Source organism: Clytia hemisphaerica, unplaced genomic scaffold, assembly GCF_902728285.1.
Source record: "Clytia hemisphaerica strain Z4C2 unplaced genomic scaffold, Clytia hemisphaerica genome assembly, whole genome shotgun sequence".
In the NCBI taxonomy this organism is placed as follows: Eukaryota; Metazoa; Cnidaria; class Hydrozoa; order Leptothecata; family Clytiidae; genus Clytia; species Clytia hemisphaerica.
Genome location: NW_027103892.1, coordinates 760,107 through 781,230, shown reverse-complemented (window position 1 = coordinate 781,230; position 21,124 = coordinate 760,107). Strand labels below are relative to the sequence as shown.

Sequence of the window (21,124 nt, the reverse complement as noted above, 5' to 3'; positions counted from 1 at the left end):
ATTTCAATGTGTTGTATCTTTTTCTCTCCCCAGTATATTTGTAGTTTGTGTTTAAGTTTGTTGAGTTTGTCTCATTTCCTAATTTGTTTCCAATGTGTACAGTCACAAAAAGTTGCCTAATTAGGAAATTATTTCCTAAACAGGCAATATCAATTTTTATCAATTTTTCAATTGCCTATTTAGGTAGCCTGGGTATCCAGACTCAAAATTTCAGAAAAAAAACACTCTTACCTCAACATACAAAGTTTCTAAAATTATAGAGTCTGGTGCAACTAAAAAAGTCTGATACAGTTTTGAATGACACAGTCTGTGAGTGAACCCTTGTTGACAGAATCTCAAAACTTTGGAAACCCAGGCAGACACACATAATTACTTACCATAAAACCTCTTTTACAAACTCAAAAGCCTTTCAAAACTAATTCAAACCACATCCAAACGTCAGCCATATTCATAAAGGCTCCTTTCCATCAGCCATTTTGTTTCGAAATGAACCTGTGTTTTCATTTTCATTTGTTTATGTTTTTTTGCCATGTCAGCTTTTTCCATAAATTATGCGCGCGCATCGAGAAATATCGAAAAGCCCGCGAAAATTCTGCTCAGTGACTGGGCGCGTACTGACCAATTAGAGACACTCGCATATGCAGGGACAGATATCCCTGCCAGACGAGTTACTTGAACCAGACCGTAAACCTGAGACAAGATTATAAAAAACTAGACGGTGAAAAAGTTTACGGTCTGGATATTCAGGCTACTATTTAGGCAATATTAATATTTCCTAAATTGGAAATAATTTCCTATATAGGCAATAAAATTAACTATTTGGCAAGCCATGTGAACATTTTCAGAAATACGACGTTCTCTCTTCGTTTCCGAGTATCACCACCTTGTTTTTTGAAATCTACGTAGAATGTTGATCCGGATAGCCTCGTACCCAGAATTTCCACCTCGGATTTAAATGTATATGATATACCTGTATTGTACCCCTGTATTCTCCCTATATTCCAGTATATTTCAATGATCAAAGCTTTCTAGACAGTATTGTTTTGATTTGGTGATTTAGTTCATGATGTCATTCGAATGTCTTTTCGAACGTGCGTTCGAAATGTATGAAGAGGCTATAAAAGTCGTCAACGTCCCAAGTGTTAATCATTTGACCCTATCGTATCGGTCTTGTCAGCTTGTGTGGTACTTCTCCTCGAAATGGACATCCCAATTTTCACAGACAAGGACGACATTCAAACAGATGCAGAGGCAATCCTACGAGCCTTGCGTGACGGGGTGCATGTCACTAGTCCGACACTTTCTAGTCCGACAGTAAAATAGTTCGAATCTATAAAATAAATTTACAATTTGGAAGTCTTTTTTCCGACGTCACTTTTGTCCGAAAACGAAAGATTTTAGAGTGTCAAATGTTGAATAAAAGTTTTTCACTGAGAAAATATTTTAATATAATTTCATTTTGGCGGCATTTTGACATAATTAGAAATAAAGGACCAATCAGGGTTGTAAATCACTAAAGAAGGGTCGTAAAAACAGCCAAAACCAATTTCTCTTAAAAGCCTAATCCTAACAAGCTTCCCAAAATTTAAGAAAAGTCATGTTTAGGGGCCTAACCTCAAAATCGGGACTTTGGATTTTTAAATAAAAGATGTGCCTCCTCTACACGATTCATATTTCGTTTTTTATATGTTTTTTTTGACTCGTTGTCGGACAAAATTGTTGTCGGAATACTGACGCATTCGTCAAATCCAACGTCGGATATTTTTACTGTCGGACTAGAAAGTGTCGGACTACTGACGACCTCCCGCGTGACGAAAAAGATTCAACGTCGGATGTCGCAAACATAGCACAGTTTTTGGAAGATTCGCACGACATGAGTATCAATTCCAACGGTGACCTTATTCCATTGACCCATTCCGGTACAACCGACACCGTCATCAATTCGCCAATCATCCCAATTTTAATCAACACTGGCTCAAATACCGGCGCTGCCCCCCACTCAAACACCGACGCTGATTCACACCGCCCAAACCTATTCGCCCCTCGAAATAATATCAACGCCAACGCCAACGCCAACGCAAACTCGACACCCTCTAACACAACCGCGGAAAAGAAGAAACGGGAAGTTTCATACAAATACCAGGATTCAATTTTCGCCCGGAGATCAACTTTTAGTAAAAAGTATAAAAGCTTAACAAGAAAAGCAGACCAATTAGCAAGCCAATGCGGGGCTCAAATTAAAATCATTACCTTTTACCCCGAACAACCAAAGAAACTACATGTACACCGCACCAGCAACCTCATTGAGACAAACAATCCTGGTGATGACATTCCCGCAACGCCGTCAGCTCCTCCACCACCCGAATCCCATTCTCCTTCAAAATCGCTAAATCTGCCGCTAGTAACCAGCCTTGTTCCTCCGATCAGTCATGCGACAGAGCCTGTCGAGGAGATAGCTGTTGATGCTATCGAAGAGTCGTCGACTACTACGAACGATTCAGCGTCTACATCAATGATAAAGCATCTACCGACAAAAAAAAAATCACGAAAAATCAAAGGAAAGACTGCTCCGTCTAAATCTACATTGATCGGCAAAAAGAAAATGGGACCTCAGAAGAAGAAAAAACCATCGAAATCAATAACGGTAGAAGTCAAGGAGTTTGCGGTATCGACAGCATTCGCCCCACCAGCTACAATTTCCACCTGGACACTTCTACCATTTCGTTAGAAAGGCCAAAGCGGAAGAGAATTTCTGACAAACTTTGTTCTGGCTGTGGCGTTAGGTACGATACTCAGCGCGACAGAGATTTGTGTAAAGATCCAAAGTTTGAATGGATTGGCTGTGAGGCTGATGAGTGTAAATTTTGGGCGCACGCTTGGTGCATCAAAGTGACCGATATAAACGCAGACTTTTATTGTGACAATCATAAACAATGATTCCTTTTTTATTAATTCTTTTTATCATTTTTCATCTATAAATTATACTTCCAAATTTATAATTTAAATTGTAAAATTTAACTTATTCTCAACGAATTTCAATTATTTCGTTATAGATATTTTACATCTATAAATTATATTTCCAAATTTATCATTTCAAATGTAAATTCTAATTTATTCTCGACAAATTTCAATTTTGCTTTAAACATCCGAAGATTTCTGACTTTTTTCATTATAGTGGTTACCTTTAGAAGCAATAAAGAAAACATTTGTATTTGTTTTTAAGTCTCTAATTGAAAAGGTTTCTGAGAAGGACATTCAAACAACTATTATTAAATTAACTAAATCAAATAACTAAATTAAACTTAGGCTTCAACATTGTCATTTTGAAAGAGTTCGTTTACAGAGTTGTAAAATTCACTGTAATACGGTTTTGTCTTACCAGCCACTTCATTTTGATACAATTCCATCCAAAACGATTTGTTTCGTGAAAATTTATCAAGAAGATCTAAAATCTTTGCTTTGATTTCATTAATTGTAAAATTTTCAATTTTTTCGCTTTCTATTTGCTCCTCCTTGGTGCTGTACACGATTTTTGGTTTGGGCAATTCATTTCTTAAAATTTTTGGTACACACTCTTTTAGGTTTTCTGAAAATTAACCAAATTCTTTGACAATTGCTTTGTTTTAGTTATGTCTTTGTGCTGCATGAATGAAGTAGAATCCGACAAGTATTTCAACTTCCTCATTAAAACTCGAATTTTCAACACTTCGTTTCTTATGTTTCTTTTAGAAGAGTTTAAATTGGAATCTTTATGATCTGTAACACCAGCATTAGCAAAAGCCTTTTGGCGTATTTGATTCATCAAATCTAGGTTTCGAAAGGATCGTCTCCATTGGGTCTCAGATGGAACTCCTACAAGATCTCTTTTCGCCTCCTTGTTTATTTCCTCGATAACAGCGTCGCCCGATTGATAATGTCCAATGCGTTTGGTTCTTGACATAACCAGCGACGTAGATTTAATGGACGATAATTCACTTGGCATTTGTTGGTCGATTCTTTTCTCAAATGTGATAAGATGATGATAATTTGGATGGTTACGACCGAATAATAAAACTGATAATCGATTTTTCCCTGCACAAATATATTCATAATTATTTATGCGTATACCTCTCCGGAAAAGCATCAAAGCATGTAGAAAAACGCGGGAATTTATTTCCAGGATGACAGATGTGAGATATTTTTGGCAAAAATTGCTATTAAATGACCAAAAACACTTAAAATGGCAAAAATTTGGGGGAAACTCATCAATTTGGTGGATTTAATTTAGCAGAAAAAATAGGGAACTTAATTCTGCAGACTTTTGTTCAACCTGCTGAAATTTCTTCCTTTAAGGTAAACACTTATGCCAAAGCCAATATCAAGATAAGACGAGTTTCTAATATTTTAACTTGAGTTAGACTTTACTTTCAGTGGCTTTTTATGATGCAAAAGTTCATGTTCAGAACTATTGCATCATAAAGTCCATATGGCTTTGGCACAAGCGAAGACGCCAAATCTCGATGTCTCGACGTGCCCTTGCATTGGCACGCCGAATAGATTGGCGCCCTGGGTAGTTGTTTTGGTTATGCTGCTGCCGTCTTGGTGGGTTGTTATGCTGCTGCCGTCTTGGTGGGTTGTTACGCTGCTGCCGTCTTGGTGGGTTGTTATGCTGCTGCTGCCTTGGTGGGTTGTTATGCTGCTGCCGTTTTGGTGGGTTGTTATGCTGCTGCCGTCTTGGTGGGTTGTTATGTTGCTGCCGTCTTGGTGGGTTGTTATGCTGCTGCCGTCTTGGTGGGTTGTTATGGTGCTGCCGTCTTGGTGGGTTGTTATGCTGCTGCTGTCTTTGTGGGTTATGCTGCTGCCATACACCAGTCTGACGGACAGGCACAAGTGCACCTGCTTGACTCACAGGCACGAGCGCACCTGCTTGCCTCACAGGCACAAGTGCACCTGCCTGATTGACTGGTGCATGGCGGTAAGGAACAAGAGCCATCGTGCCTACCTCCTCCTCCTCCTGCTCCACCACCAGTTCTGCAGTCACCCCCCAATCTTCACCTTCAAGCTGTAAATTAAAACTTCACTCATGGGCTAAATTTTTCTAGTTTCTTGCCTAAATATTTCACTGTTTACTCTGTTCTTATACTTTATTCTAGTTACAACAAAGTATCTGATTTCCGAAATTGTGCTGAAAAGAATTTCTAAGTATTGACCAAACATTCAAATTCACTTAAGGCGTTCAGACTAATCTTAAGACAAGACTGCAATTTCAAGGAAAGACCAGAAAATGAAATGTTTTAAAAGGCATTTGACGTGATAATGTTCTTAGAGACTTCGTAGAAGTGACAAAACGTTTAATTGGTCTTTACTTTGACAAATAATAGAAGCAAACCTGATAATCAATAGTGCTGGCATCAGACGGTGGCGGTGGAGGGACAACCATATCCATCCACGCCTCTATGTCTGACCATATACTCATTTTCGTTTTATTATCTAAAAAAAACAACACTGAATTTCTTGCCAAATATTCTTATCTACATTTCCTGTTTTTTTCACTCTTTCGAAAATAATCTAAGTGGATTGATTTATGTGAGTATTATATTTCCTGAGTTTCGCGAATTTTTTTAGAAAATTGGAAATTTAATGATAGGGGCCATCCATAATAGTACGTACGCAGTGAAGGGAGGAGTGGGGGGTTAGCAAAAGCGTACATCTATTGTTTAAATGACATCATTTCTATTGTTCTCTGCGTACAAGGGGGAGGGAGTATCAAATTTTTGGAAAATCTTTGCGTACGTACTATATGGGGGGGCCCCATAGTGTAAGTTTAGAAAACCTGAAGATTTGCAAAATCTAATCCTTGCGAAAAAATTTACATATATTTTTTTGTATTTATTCATCTTATTTTTTATATATTTTTTTGTCCCGGTTCACTTATGCTTAACTCATTTGAACGAAGCTCAAATGTGCTCTTTTTCAAATCAGGTCTTATGCCTATAAAGTTCTTTAAAAAAAAAACATCAAATCATGAATTGCCCAAAACTCCTAGGAAGCTGAATGAAATTTGTCGAAAGGGCTGTTCGCAACATTTTCATTTCAGTGCTCGCGAAATAGGTCCCCCAAAAATTAAATTTTTTGAGAAAAAAATGCTTGCAAAATTCATCACTAAGGTAAAACAAAACATCTTCTTGAACCTGACAGTCTGAAACCAAAAAATATTTAGAAGAGATATAAATGGCAGGAATTGTAAAGTATCAACTCGAATTGCAACTGCTTGATCTGTACTACCAGAGCTATGAAAATCAGAAATTTTAAAAATAATCTCGAGCTATGAAAATCAGAAATTTTAAAGATAATCTCGAATACAACTGGAAAAATTAATCACTAAGGTAAAACTTAAAACATCTTCTTGAACCTGACAAGTCTAATAAAGCTATAAATATTGAGAAGAGAGATAACTTGCAGGAATTCTAATGTATCAGCTCGAATTGCAACTGCTTGATCTGTATTACCTGAGCTATGAATAATCAGGAATTCTAAAGATAATCTCGAATTCAACTGACTTTGTATTATTCTACTTATATTAACTAGTAATTTAGTTTTAGGAAAATGATAAAAGGTGCCCCTCCTCGCACCTGACAAGTCCGCCACAACCAATAATTTTGGCTGTCCATGAGATAATATCAAATTTGACTGATTCAGAGGATAATTGTGCCTTTAAATATTCAGGTGTTTGGCATTCAATCCATGCTGCAGTTTTCACAACTACCATTTACAAAAAATGTTCTTTTTTGAGCTGAACGCCCGTGGTCTGAACATTTACACAAGCACTTAGGTGGGCTAAGTAAATCTTTATCACATTTGCTTCTCAGTGTATGTCTTTTGAGCCCTAAAAACATTCAATGCCCTCCATTTCTAACACTGTAAAGTTGCCGATTCTCCATGTTGAAAGCAGCATGGAGGGACTCCAGCGGCGGATCTGAGGGGGTTCAAATGGTTCAGCTGAACCACCCCAACCTTTTTAGTAAATAAAAAATACAAAGACCCTTTCTTCAAGTGAAATCTAGTTTTCTATGATCGATCGAAGCTGATTTTTCTTCTTGGTCATATCTCGATATTATTTTACCAGGGGTTTTATGCATGTGGCGTGCGATTCCGTGGTGCGCGCAACAAAATTAGCTTTTTCGGCGCTAAAATCTTTAGGTTATGTGTATACCATTGAGTTTCAAGCCCGAAGGGCTAGAGGTCAATCTCTAACCTTTCTAAGGCAAGAAAAATTGAAGCCTTAAAATATACGCCGTATTTTTGATGACGGATTGAATCTAGCAATTCCTTTGTTTTCGAGTGATATATTTTTCAAAATTAAGCGGTAAATTTTAGTTTCAATCTGTCATTTGTGTAAAAACCAGGCGGGTCGCTCAAGGCCGCGCAACTTTGGTAGGATTTTTTGGCTTCAAATCCTACCAAAGAGATTGACTTCTAGCCCTTCGGGCTTATACTTCATTGGTGTATACGGCGTAGCTAGCTTTCTTGCTCTGTAAAAACTCTTTGTTATGACTTTTTTTTTTGCGGGATTAATATCTAGCTGTGTTCTGTGCTAGGAAAATCTTTGATTTTGAACCTGGTTCAGAAAATGCATCCAGTGAAATTGCAAATTTGAGGTGGTTCAAGAAATTTCTCGAAAATACGGAGACCGACCGTTTTGAGCTAAAGATCTCCTACAAAAATAAATTTCATTCACTGTCGTCGCCGGCAAAATATTGAAATGATTTGAAGGGTAGCCATTCGTAGGCAAACGACCTCACTTCTTTGCAAGCGTTCAATGCAGTGTTTTTAAAGAAAGGAATTGAAGTCCTGAAAAGTATAATCCGGCAATGCTTATCTTTTTGGTCAATTTGATCATAAATTGAGAGAACCACACAACAATATCCAATCAATGTATGATTTTGACAAAGACTCTGGGTGATGGAATTTCTCTGCTTTTTGTTTGATCTGGTGCCGATGACAAAAAGAAAGACCACTGTCATTCTGAGGAAACATTTTTGTTTTGGTTTTCTTTAGAGGAGAAGATTCATACAAAAACAAAATTTAAATAATTTTGCTTGAATAAATGAAGTTTGGAATTTTTTATGGGAAAAGGACTTAATTGTGCCGATTGTGTGAAATTGGTGGAAGTTTTATCGTGTCTTGAATCTCACCTTTACGTTTCGATCTTCCCCTCCGGACATCGGGAATATCACGGGAAAGAACCTAGCTACGTACGGTTCGAGAGTCCTCTCCCATCATTGGACCTTGTGAATTTCACTGGCTATGTTTCGAGATCTTCTTCCCTCATATCTTGGACATTGATAAATTTCACATTGAAAAAAAGCTAGCTTTATTTTTGAAAACGCTTATAGAAAAAAAACAAAATTTGTTTTTACAGAGAGACTGGAAGAAAGGTTCGGTTAGGGAACAACATTTTAGCAATTTGATTGAATTTGGTTGAAGAATGAAATTTCTGGAAAGGTGAACCTTCATGCATGCTTCAAGATAATGTGATGCGAGGAAATATTTTGGCTTTCGTCATGTCATAATATGGTACTTTTATACAAAAAGAGTGACCTCTGAAAAAATTACCCTCTTGTGCTTAATTGTAGGTGGTAATTTTGCAATTTTTTTGTAAAAATCACCCAATTAGCATTTTGTAATAACCTCCAATTTATGAAATTTTCCTGATAAAGTGCCAAAACCTTCATTTTCCTTGGTTTTTTTTTGGGAAAATCACCCCAAAATCAGTTAATAATGACCCCCCATTTTATGAAGTTTCTCTGAGAGTACTGCCCCTGCATCTTCCACCCCTTACAAGTAAGCATAAAAGAGTACGATTGAATGCAGAATTTATGAAATGATATATAACAACAATCTCTACAATAGAATTATAAACAACACTCCATACAATTAAAAAAGTTGAAAAAGTGCTTTCCTACAGATTGTTGATGATTACTGTTAGTACCTTAAATAATTCTGAAAAACATCAAACTTTTTACTTTGAATGTAAAAAGTACTTTTTTATGAGATTATTCATCTACTGTAATTTCTGAACGAAAGCTAGAATTTCTTGAGTCTATTTGCACATAAAACACATTATATCAGTACTCATGGTGTACTCCACTTTTTGGCAATCTTTTATTTTTCCATCTTATTGTATTCCCTTGTTTTATATGTATTATATAAATAATCTCCTTTATTTTTTAACTTGATCACTGTTTTCAAAATATTATCCATTTCTGGTTTTATAATGTAAACATACTCAACATGAAAAGTTTTTGCTAGATTGTCAGCCAATTAATTCGCTACAAAGAAATTCCATAAAAAATGGTTATAAGAATAGATTATCGAACTTTTTTACTATGTTTTAAACATTCACGAAATGAAACTGAAGTGTGTAAAGTATTTAATATTATAAATTGTCTTATTTTTTCTTCAAAACCATTTATTTGCTCTTTTATCCATGGCTTTCTCAAAAACATTTTCTGCAAGAACCATGAATATATAAAAGAATATACACCAAACAAGCAATTTTGAGCATGATCTTGGTGTCTGTTTTATCAAAATAAAAGGTCAAACCAAAGAAATATAAGAAATATAATACTCTTATACTTTTCTTTGCTCTCCGTTTTATGAACGTTTAATGTGCGTTTTATGTACGTTTTATGTGCGCAATTGCGGTTAGGGAATTTCCCAATGTATATATGAATATCACCACAAACGATTATTACACGTTCAGCATCTGGCTGTTCAAGCCGGGTCAAAAAAAAAATTGACCTGCCGCCCTCCTTTCAGCACATGTTAACCCGCTGAGGCCTATGTTTGGAGTTCATAGGTAATGGGAACTGCAGACGTGCAGGCGCTCATTAACGTCCCCCATGTTGAATGGAAAAAAAGTGACACCGCCCCACAGGGCGGGTGCAAAATTTACGCCCAAAACGTTTGTCCCGAAAAATGTTTTTTGAAAAGAGATTTTTGAATTTTTGAACTCCCTCAGGAAAATTCCAGATCCGCCTCTGGACTCTCCTTCTTCTTCAGAGAGAAGACCTAAAGTTTTATGTGTTTTAATAAAATTGGGCACATCAAATGAGTAAAAATGCATTTTTGGATTTATATTTTTATCTGGAAATAAAACTGGATATTTTTCACAAAATTCTTCACACATAAAAATAATATTTTCAATCTCTTTGTCTGATAAAAATCGTTTTGCAAACAAAAGATTCCTTGATTCCGAAAAGAGCTTGAATATTTCTTTGGATTTGACCTTTTCTACTGGATAACCATCAAGTACATTACACAACACCTCATAATCTGCGAGAATTATTTTACAATGATTGCCTACAAAGACATTACCTTGATAGGCTTTTCTCTTTTAACTGTGCTTAATTGTAGGGGCCATAAAATAAGCAGGGTGTGGACGTTTGGAAGTTAAATCATAAAATGGGGGGGGGGTCATAATGAAGGGATATTATCGAGTGATTTTAGCAATTTTCCCTAGAAAAATTTTTGACACTTTTGGGGCCAAAGTCATAAAATGGTGGGTCATTATAAAGCGATTTTGAAGTGAAAAAATCGAAAGAATGTTATTTGCAATCTATATTTTAGGGAAAAGTGGAAGTGACTTGCCTTGGGGTGGGGTTAGACAACACTTCTCTCCAGGCCAAGTCGATTAAAAATTCACAAAAAGCATTAAGTTAATAATGCCTCTCGTTCATTTTAAAAGTTCGTTCATTATGCTAAATTTGATATAAGTTAAAAATTAAAGTGAAAATTAGAAGATTGGATACTCTTCTGTGCGTAATTGTAGGGGGGGTAATTTTGCATTTTTTCAATTTTTCACCCCAAAATCATTTTATAATGATCCCCTCCCCATTTTATGAATTTTTCCTGAAAACTTGCCAATAAAGGGGGGGGTTGGAGGTATTTTCAAAAGCTGATTGCTGGGGGCTTGCAATAAAAATGGAAAATCACTAAAAAAGGCACTGATATAGAAGAATTCAGACAAGAGAAAGAAGTTTTAAGAATATTTTTTGCAAAGGTTAATAAGTGGGGGAGGGTTGGAGTAGAAATGTCCCGGATGGAAAATTTTCAAAAAATTAATTAGCCAGGCGGCGTTTTTAGAGACCTAAGAATAAGGATTCAAAAACATCACAACATATATCTGATTATACGGCCATTATTAGTAAACGTCAACCAGAATTGGAACCGCCTATATGGGTGCTATTAAATGGTGCATGGGTCGTGGCGTGACGTAACATAATTTATAAGACCATTTTTGATCAAACGTGTTTTGTCTGAAGTCTCATTATTTCTGGTTTCTGGGCCTGCCTGGGGCTCCAAGCTTCTTGGCAAATTTTATAAGGACCAAAATTTTTTGGTTTAGACAATTTTTTAATTACTTAAGACGTCATTTTTGGATCTTTTATCTGCTTTGGCGCTTAAAAATTGATTTTTAGATATATGTCGTGGTGTTTTTTGAAAAATCTTTTATTTTGAACCATATCTGAGCTTTTAATTTTCACTTTCATTTTCAAGTCCCAGCAAAAGTGATGACGTCACTTGGGGAAAACCCAGTTCACCATCTTCAGGATCCAATTGATCTTTTGAAATAGTTTGCTTCTAACAAATCTGTGCACACGAAGGATGTTTTTTGAACAGTAGGTCGTAACTAAAGGAAATTTAAAATTTTGAAGAAGACAAGAAACTCCTATAATGAATAGAATGAAGCATTTGAAAATTGTCACCCTCAGAGCTTTGTAGTGAATTGAGATAAAAGAATCTCAATGTTCAGGGTTCTATTTCCTTAACACTATTCGGATTAAACTTATATCTATACCTTATTCGTACAAATTTTGATGGGAAGAAGATGTGGTCGTTGTGGCAAAATTACCTAATTGCAGATCTGACAAATTAAATCTTCGCCAAGATTTTTACGAATAAGGTGATATGATGTTTAAAAGCAGATTATTCAGACGATGATTTTGTTTAAGACTTATTATTACTTTTCTTTTTCCACAGATGAAAAAATCCTGTACCTGTTGCAAAATGCCCCAAAGATTTTCCAACAAAAAAAGACAGCTAAGAAGCAGCTTTACCTAGACATCGATGTAAGTTAATCACTCATTTTTTCTTCTAGATTCAACATAGTCCCATTTCAAAAGTGTAGAGTCGATTTATTTAAGTAAGGCTTTTTATAGGTTAGAGAATCATAAAATATATGCCTTTTCCTTTATAAGAATAACGTCTACTCTCTGGTCTCTAATAGACGCTAATTAATTTTTCGAAAATTTTCCACCCAGGACATTCTTATTCCAACCCCCCCCCCCCCGCTTATTAATTTTTGGGAAAATGTTTTTGAAAGTTCCTTCTTTTGCCCTAATTCTTCTGTATTAGCCTGCTTTTCCAAATTTTTCCAACCAGGACATTTTTATTCCAACCACCCCGGCAATTAAGTTTTACATTTTTTTCCAACCCCCACGGCAATTCCAATCCCCCCTTCTATTAGAGACCAGAGAGTAAGAATATCAGGGTGAAAATTCAGGTTAAAAACAACAGGCTTATTGTTTCAGCATTTCTGATGCTTGTCAAAATAAGTTCCCTTAGGCGAGACCAATTTAATTTGATTCAGATTCAGATTTGAATCAGATTCTCATAAAATGTGGGCCGGTTAGGATAATAAATAAAATATTTTTTGATTTTTTGATTTTCTTGAGCTGTTTCAGACGGTCCAGCTTCCTGACTGATAAGACTGCTTTGTGACATGCCAAGTGATATATATTCTTTATTGCAAATTTTCTCTTTTACAGACCCAGGAAGATCCAGAAAAGGCGGTAGCCAAGACATCGTCGTCTTTTCCGATACTCCTCGTGGAGAAAAGTATGTTTACACTATACTACAACAAAGCAATGATTTATACAGAAAAAGACATTGGTAATGCTGTGATTGGAATGCTGGCATCTTACTATGTCTTCAATCTCGACTACCCATCAGATCTGGAGTTGCCGTTGACCATCTTGCAATTTTTGGTGTTTGAGCACTTCGAGGCTGCACCGAAACTTGTCAAGTCAGCAAACGCCATGCTGCAGCAATACAGGGACTATGCTGATTAATGTTGATGTTGTGATGTTGATATTTTTTAACGTTTATCTGACAGAGCACGATGTTGTGATCTTGATTTCTTTTAACGTTTATCTGACAGAGCCTGATGTTTTGATGTTGATATTGTTTAACGTTTATCTGACAGAGCATGGTACAATTCTTGGTGTTCAAAACATTACAAAATTTGCTTATGTTGTCGATGTATCATTTTCAACGTGTACTCTTTTGTGTGTAATTGTAGGGGGTCATTTTGCATTTTTTTAAATTTTTTCACCCCCAAAATCATTTTATAATGACCCTCCTGAAAAAGTGCCAAAACCTTCATTTTCCTAGGGCTTTTTAGAAAAATCACTCCAAAATCACGTTATTTTATTATGACCCCCCCATATGGATTTTCTCCTGGAGTACCCCTCTCCCCTACAATTACGCACAAAAGTATAGTGTCCGGAAAAAAAGCGGAATAGAATTTATGTACAAAAATCCTTTCATGCGATTTGAACTAATCATTTAATATATAATTACTACTATAACTATTTACTTTAAGTCCGGTAAAAGTTGGGTTTTCGGGCATTTTTCCTTGACCAAAAATTTGCAAAATAGCAAATTACATCACCGAAGGCATGAGTTTAAGGATTTTATTTTATATAAATACTGTTCCGTTTTTTGTGAATATTTACCATTTTTATAATATCTTCTTCTGAACGACCGCATATTTTAATCAACTGAACTTTGATCTTTGAAATTGTTTAATTTAATTCAAGCTTTTGCTTGAGATGATTTTTCCAATTTAACGACAAACTGACCTTTTTATCGTATAGGAAGACAATAGTTATAATATAGTTATAATTTTTGGACTTGATGCATTGGGTGAGAAAATGTGGAGAATTCTTCTACTTCTAAAATGCTTAAAGGTTTAATGACATTTTTTTTAGTTCAGCTGGACGCGCTTTTAAAAAGTTCGTTTTTTATTGCGGTATCCCACATTTATTTCTATTCAAATAATTTTCCTTCTCAAAATATAGAGAAAAGTCTAGAAAAATAGCATTCATACAGATTTTACCAAGCTTTTATTTGTAAATTTTAGTCACATTTTTAAAAAACAAACCAGCAAACTTTATATATTTGTAACTAATAGACAAAAATGAGAAAACATTTCAAAGTTTATTGTCCCTAAATTCTTTTCTTTTAAAAGAATGGTAAATAATCATAGGTAATCATTACCGATATTTAGTAACAAGTTTCCTAAAATAAGCTGCAAAATCTAGATATTGATTACTAAATATAACTAAAATAACTTAGTAATACGGACAAAAAAAATTAAGTAAAAATTTTCTTGATTTTCTTTTTTTTTTACTTGAAATAAGATCCGGGTTTTTACAGTGTGTGGTCGATGTAGTGTTTCTTGTATAAATAATCGATCATGAATCTAACATCGTGGGTGCTGTGAGGAGTTGGATCAAAATCTAGTTTTTTATAGACGAGTTCAAATTTTATTGGTAGATTTTATTAATGTAGTCTTGACGGTCAAGGAGAACAATCCCACCACTCTTGTCGGCTTTCTTTATGATCAGATCATTATTGTTTTTTAGAGATAGAAAGGCTTCCAAGAAATACTGGTGATCTTTGTTGCTTGTTTTCTGTGTTGGGGGTAGGATTTGTGTGTTTTCGAGCTGATTGAAGAATTCTTATAAGGTAGCGTTATCATTGGGTGGTGGGTTCCAGTCGATTTGAGTTTTTTTGGGAAGTTTTTTTGATGTTCGGTTTGGGTTTTGGTGCTTTAAATTTGTTTCGTTGTTGTTGTTTTTGTCGTGAAAGTAAAGTTTGAGGTTGACTCTTCTTTTTAGGGTGGCGATAACAGGTTGAGGGACGGATTTTCTTTTGAAAAAAGGTATCTTCGGGGAGTAATTTAGTCCTTTTGTCAGTGCGTTTCTCCTTCCGTGAGGATGTCGGTAGAGAAGTTGTGGATGAGGTTTTGTTTGAATGTGTTGGTGTGTTGTTTGATGATTGTTTTACGACGGGTGGTTTCGGGAAGGTTGTTTTGATGCCAGAGTTTTGAATTAGGGAGTAGATCATAGTGGTGAAGGTAGTGAAGGTTTCTTGTATGATCTTTTAACATCAGGTATTGGTTTCATGTTGAAGATATTAAATGTTTTCAACGAAATTTTGAACTCCCAAAATCCTTTCCCAGGGGTTAGTTTCATTACTTTTGATAGATAGACCAATTTTTTTGGTCCTTGAAGTTGTCTCCCATTTTCGTTATAGCCCCCAGAATGTAGGTTTGGTTTTATGGCTTTGAATTTAGTAATAGTAAAATGATGATATTTTTTCAATTGGATTAATTCTAACAGTAAATTTTAGAAATGTTTTATGCGAAAACAATATTCTAAAGAGCATTTTGTTATTCTCAAAATTGCATTTTTTCACTTTTTAACCCCCAGAATGTAGGTGAAAAGATTCGGTTGTTGAGAATGGAATTTTGGTATTCATCGAAAATTATTGTTCTCTAAGTGAAATTCATACTTTAGAAATATACGCTGACAAAAATTTAACAAATATATTAATTTCATCGTATTACAAATGAGGAAAAGTAAAAGGAAGGACGAAAAGAAGAGACAAGAAAGTTGTTTTTATTTTGTAGGTTGAAAATTTTGTGTTGAAATATGTGAATAATGTAACAACTCCCCTGCCTCACAGCCGCGGCGGAACTTTTTCCTACATCGGGTCCAAAAATTTCTACTTAAGTCCAAATTGGAATAGAAATTCTATTGCTCCAAACTTAGGCAAATTTTCTGACTGGGCTGGGGCCCCAACGGGTCTGGGACACGTCGTAAAAGCTCAAAATTTTAACATTAATCATCTCTCAGGTAGTACTTTCATGTTATAAAAGTACAACAAACAAGTTTTATATAATTTGATAGACTTTTTATGTCGGGTTATAAAGGCCCCCAAATTGTAGGTCAACTAACCCCAAAAGTTAGGTCAAACATTTTCGTCAAAATATCTAACTCAGAACAGTAAATATTGAAATGGACTATTTTCCCCATTTCCTTAGTTCATTAGGACTAAGAAAATACCCTATCATCATAACTTAATTCCAATAGATTTCGATTTAGAGAGGATTTATTTAAAAAATGTCTCAGTTCGGGTAATATCCAATCAACTTCCATTCAGATTTTGGTTGGAAAAAATCAATTCAAGATAAAACTTTCTGTCCAGAAATAATCAGTAAGATGTAACAGTATGCTCTGAAACAAATTTTTATGAAGTTGAACTATCGTTAGGGCTACAATGCTAAAAATGAGAAACCTACATTTTCGGGGTTTACTACATTCTCGGGGTCAGGTGCTGTAATGAGAATGTATATTTTGTGAACATCTATAAAACTAATTGGTATAATGCATATTAACATGGTGAAATAGAAATTTGGAAATGTAGATGGTGGTGGTTTGATTTATAGTAAATGTTACGGGGTGACGAGGATGTGGCGTTCAGCAGCGTTCGCATAACGTTTAATGAATCTTGGAATGTTAGGTGGGTTTGGTGGGGTTTTCGGTGTCGACGTGGTAATGGACTTGCTGGAGGTAGTGGTTGTGGTTGTGATGCTTGCTTTTTCTTGGAGTTTCGGCATATTCAGTTCGAAAATTTCATCGACCGTGATGGTGAAATCGAATTCTTGTGAAGCGGACATCTGAGGAGATAAAAATTGATTTAAAGGATTGGGTTGGTTCCTACCAAGTTGGTACAAAGAGGCAGTTTTTGTGTAGTATAGTGTGGCAGAGAGAGATAGAGAGAGTGAGAGAGGGGTAGAAGAGGAATAATTTAGGATCAAGAGAGAGTTTTCTCTTATAGATAAGTGTGAAGAATACTTTGTAATTCTGAAGTATTGGTTTAGAGTGTTAGAATATGAACGCTTTCTGTTATATTTGTTTTAATGACATTTAATTTACCTATTGTGAATTAGAATAAATGTATTAAATGATTACTTAGTGATAGGAAAGGAACTTTTCAATCTTGGTGATTCGACTTAAGGTGTGAGCAGTTAGAATAAAGGTTTTGGAGTAAATAAAAGGTTTGCTTTGATTTGTGTGCGAACTAGATAAATAATAGACGATAAAGGTTTAGGTAACAAAAGGTGATAGATTATAATATAAAAGAGATGTTCATAGATATTTTCAAATTCGGTTTTCATTCGTTGGAGCTTCGTATTAGTTAGGTGTTGGGTTGTTTCTCTGTGCCGTTGAGGTAGTGGTAGGATTGGTGGTAAATGTCATAATAATACCAAATGTGCTTTTTCGATTCTAGATTGTTGCAGATCCATTTAAATTGATCAAATCTTTTATTTAATTTTTTAAAATCAGTTTGAGTACCGTAAATTAAATGAGCCACCAGTTCAGGTACACAGCCATCGCCATAGAAAAAAATTACCAGTTGGAAGGCTTGTTTATCTGATATTGGATGTGCGTTGAATACTTCGTTTATAAAAGGTTTATAATGTGTTTGCTGGAAAAAATGCATTTCCATCAATGGTGCAGGTGATCGAATTAAAGTTTGCTGGTGTGAATTGATGGTTTATATATTTGGATTTTAAGTCAGCGTGTAATTGGGAGTTGGCGAATGTAGGATAGTCCATACTAGAAGGAGAAATTAGGGATGGATGTAGATCTCTATGAAATAGAATTCATACTTTTTGAATTCATACTTTTTGGGTGTATCTTTGAAGAGGTTGAGGCTCTTTTGTGAAAGATTATAGGTGAAAGCTGCTAAGTATGTATATCAAACATGAATAGTGGTTAAGTGTATTTTTGGAGGATTATGAACTTAATTGGAAGGTAAGAGACTTGAATATCTAAGTTTTTTGGTAGAAGTTATTGAATTGAACTTTTATACTGTATTCTTAATGGAAAAAATTAAATAAAAAATTGATATTGATTGTTGTATTTTCAGTTCAACAATGTATTTTCCAAGGAGAAAAAAATATTTAATATATTTTATGATATTAAAGCTGCCAAGGAAAAAATTGATTCGTGAAAATCATGGTTATGTATTTCTCAAGGAAAATTAAATTGAAGTAATTCAAATGTAGTAGAAAAACAGTAAAAATAATTTTTGTGTAATATTAAAGGGATAAATATTAGATATGTATTCAATGCATGGATTTTTAAATGAAGTAAGATGTACCAAAAAGTATAGTAAAGTCAACATTTTGTGTACTTTTGACGGAAAAAGTGTTAGATAGTGCTTTGGATGAAATGAAAGATTGTTGAATTAGATTGTTAGAATTCAAGCTTAGAAAACATATTTCTCGTGGTGGAGGTTTATGTATAGAAGGAAAATTATTGAGAAGAAGTTATTGTGTTTTAGAGGAAAAAGTTGCTAGATATGTATTTTAACGTAATTTAATTTAAATTTAGAAGCTGTATTTTTGAAGGGAAAATAAAAATAAATTGTCTATTGGAAATTTGTTGTATTAAAACTGAGTGTGAACAAATTACATTGGCATATAGCATACTTTTGAAGGAAAAATCTAGATAACTTGCATAGAAAGAAAATGAGGAATAAAAATATATGCATTAATATTGAATCTGCAAAGCATTTTTGTGTTGCGTACTTTTCAAGGAAAAGTTGTAAGTAAGACATAAAACTGAAATAAAAAAATGAATTTGACGTATTGTGTACTTCTCAGGGAAAAGATTTAAATATGTGCTTTGGATAGTTAAGTGGAAATGAAAGATAGCTGAGTAAAATTGCTAAAAATTTAAATTAGGAAAGAAAACTGTATTTAAAATTGAGTTAAACATAAATTTGTTTTTAATTAAAATTTATGTACTAATATTGAATCTGCAAAACATTTTTGTGTTGCGTACTTATCAAGAAAAAGCCAGATAAAGATATATAAAACTGAAATTGAAAAAACAATGTAATTTGGCGTGTTACGTACTTTTCTAGGAAAAAGTGTAAAATATGTACTTTGGTTAGTTAAAAGTTGAAATGAAGGATTGTTGAAATTTAAACTTAAAAGTACTTATTTCTCATGGTAAAAGTTTATGTATAGAAGAAAAAAATATTGAGAAGAAGTTGTGTATTTTAACGTAAATTAATTTAATTTTAATTTAAGAAAGTCGTATAAAAGTTAATTGTCTATTAGAGATTTGTTCTTAAGAATTTAAAACTGAGTTTAAAAGAATTAATTAGACAAAAAAAAGAAGAAACAAATTAAAATTAATTAATGAGAAGAAGTTATTGTGTATTTTTAGAGGAAGATTTTGTTGGATGTGTATTTTAACGTAATTTATTTAAGAGAGTCGTAATTTGACAAATTGTATGCTTATTAAAGAAATAGTATTGGATATGTTGGAGCAAAAATTTAAGAAATTAAATTTGACTGACTGCGTACTTTTGAAGGAAAAAGTGTAAGAATAACATTTAGGACTTTTGAAGGAAAAATTGTCAGAATAAAATTTAAAACTGAAAAACTGAATTCTAAATTTTATAGGTAATTATTTGTATATTAGTAATATAAAAGCAAATCAAATGATTTTGATCTCAGCAGATGTTAGACAATAGACTACACACATTTTGTCGAGACACACTTTTTCGTAGGAGAAAAATATTTTGCTTGCTCATTCATATTTATTTTATTTATAAGAATCTTGAGATGATAAAGCCCTACAAACCAATCTCAAGAAGTAGTACTTGATATGATGCAGATAAATACAAAAGGATACAATAAAATGACCGAAAATAACGTTTATAAATAACGTTTTAGCCATTTGGATCTTTATAAAGGAGACAGGGTTGTATAAGAATAACTGTTTTAGATATTTGCACATGTGTTCTTATAATTAAATCAAAGTCATAATAGAGAGAGCAGTAAGAGGAAGAAAAACTAGATAAAGATAATAACCTTTTGCTTTGTACTTTATACGAGGCGAAGAAAATATTTACTTTAATATTCAAATATTCTTGATGATACATTATATGTATGGGAAACCTTGTATAATAGTACTGTAGTGTTCATCTTCAAAGAACGTAAAGTCAAAATAAGATCAAAGTCACATCCATGGATCAATGGACTAATTCGTAAACAGTTAAAAACAATCGCTTCAAACTACTTAAAACAGCCCAAAAAACATCAAAGGATTCACATGAGTGGAAAATATACCGCATAGCCAAAAATCACTGCACTAAAATTCTTATAACTGCTGAAGCAAAATAATGGAGGGATAAATTTCAGGGGCTTTCTCCCTCAAGTAAAAACTTTTGGAATTGTATCAATGAATTTATCGGAAAAAGTAAACAACAGAATGTCGGCCCTCTAGAGGATGAAAAGGAGGTCCTTACAACCGATGAACCTATGAAATGTAATATTCTTAATAACTATTTTGCGAACATTGGGAAGCTTGATAAAATACCTGAAAATTCAGACCTGATGAGCCATATTACAGAGTGACACCTGCAATATCGAATGTCAACTACAAATTCTACAAACTGAGCAGAATCTTTAAACATGTCTTCAAACCTAACAAAGCAGGAGGACACGATTGTGTAAATTCTAAAATAATGAGATTAATCGGTGAAGAAGCTTTAACTGGTCTTCACTATATTACAAAGAAAAGTTTTGAAACAAAATAATTTCCAACCAAACATAAAGTGGCAAAAGTAACTTGTATTTTCAAAAATAAAGGGTCAAAAACAAAAAGCGAAAATTACAGGCCCATCTCCCTTCTTTGTTTACCAGGAAAAATGCTGGAGGCTATCATAGCTTCAGAAGTCGACGCTCATACTTACCAACACCAACTCCTAAGTAATCATCAATGGGGTTTTAGAAAGGGACGATCTCCAGAAGAATCCAGTGTTGCAGATACTATTGATGAATTGATACCAAAAATCCAAGCAGCTGCCATTAAACTGCACAATTTGTCAGCTTTGAATGGAATGATAATTCATCCTGGTAAAACGAAAATCATGATCATTTCCAAACGTAAATTTATTTGTCCACTGCAGAACATCACCATGAATG

At 34.3% G+C, this 21,124-nt stretch overlaps 1 protein-coding gene across 1 annotated transcript; it reads right to left on the bottom strand.

The window, feature by feature from the left end:
* Positions 1 to 4,444: 4,444 nt before the first annotated feature.
* LOC136808713 (uncharacterized protein DDB_G0285291-like) lies at positions 4,445 to 5,455 on the bottom strand. Its single transcript, XM_067065254.1, has 2 exons — positions 5,369 to 5,455; positions 4,445 to 5,041 (listed from the first exon to the last, which is right to left on the bottom strand). Exons 1-2 carry the CDS (start codon positions 5,453 to 5,455, stop codon positions 4,445 to 4,447), a joined length of 684 nt encoding a protein of 227 aa, XP_066921355.1.
* Positions 5,456 to 21,124: the final 15,669 nt, after the last annotated feature.

What these genes read in the sequence shown, in the direction of transcription:
- LOC136808713 (XM_067065254.1), bottom strand. Translation starts at nt 5,455, where the DNA reads ATGAGTATATGGTCAGACATAGAGGCGTGGATGGATATGGTTGTCCCT. An exon ending in CCAGCACTATTGATTATCAG is followed by an intron (nt 5,042 to 5,368) that starts GTTTGCTTCTAT and finishes TTTAATTTACAG; the next exon opens with CTTGAAGGTGAAGATTGGGG.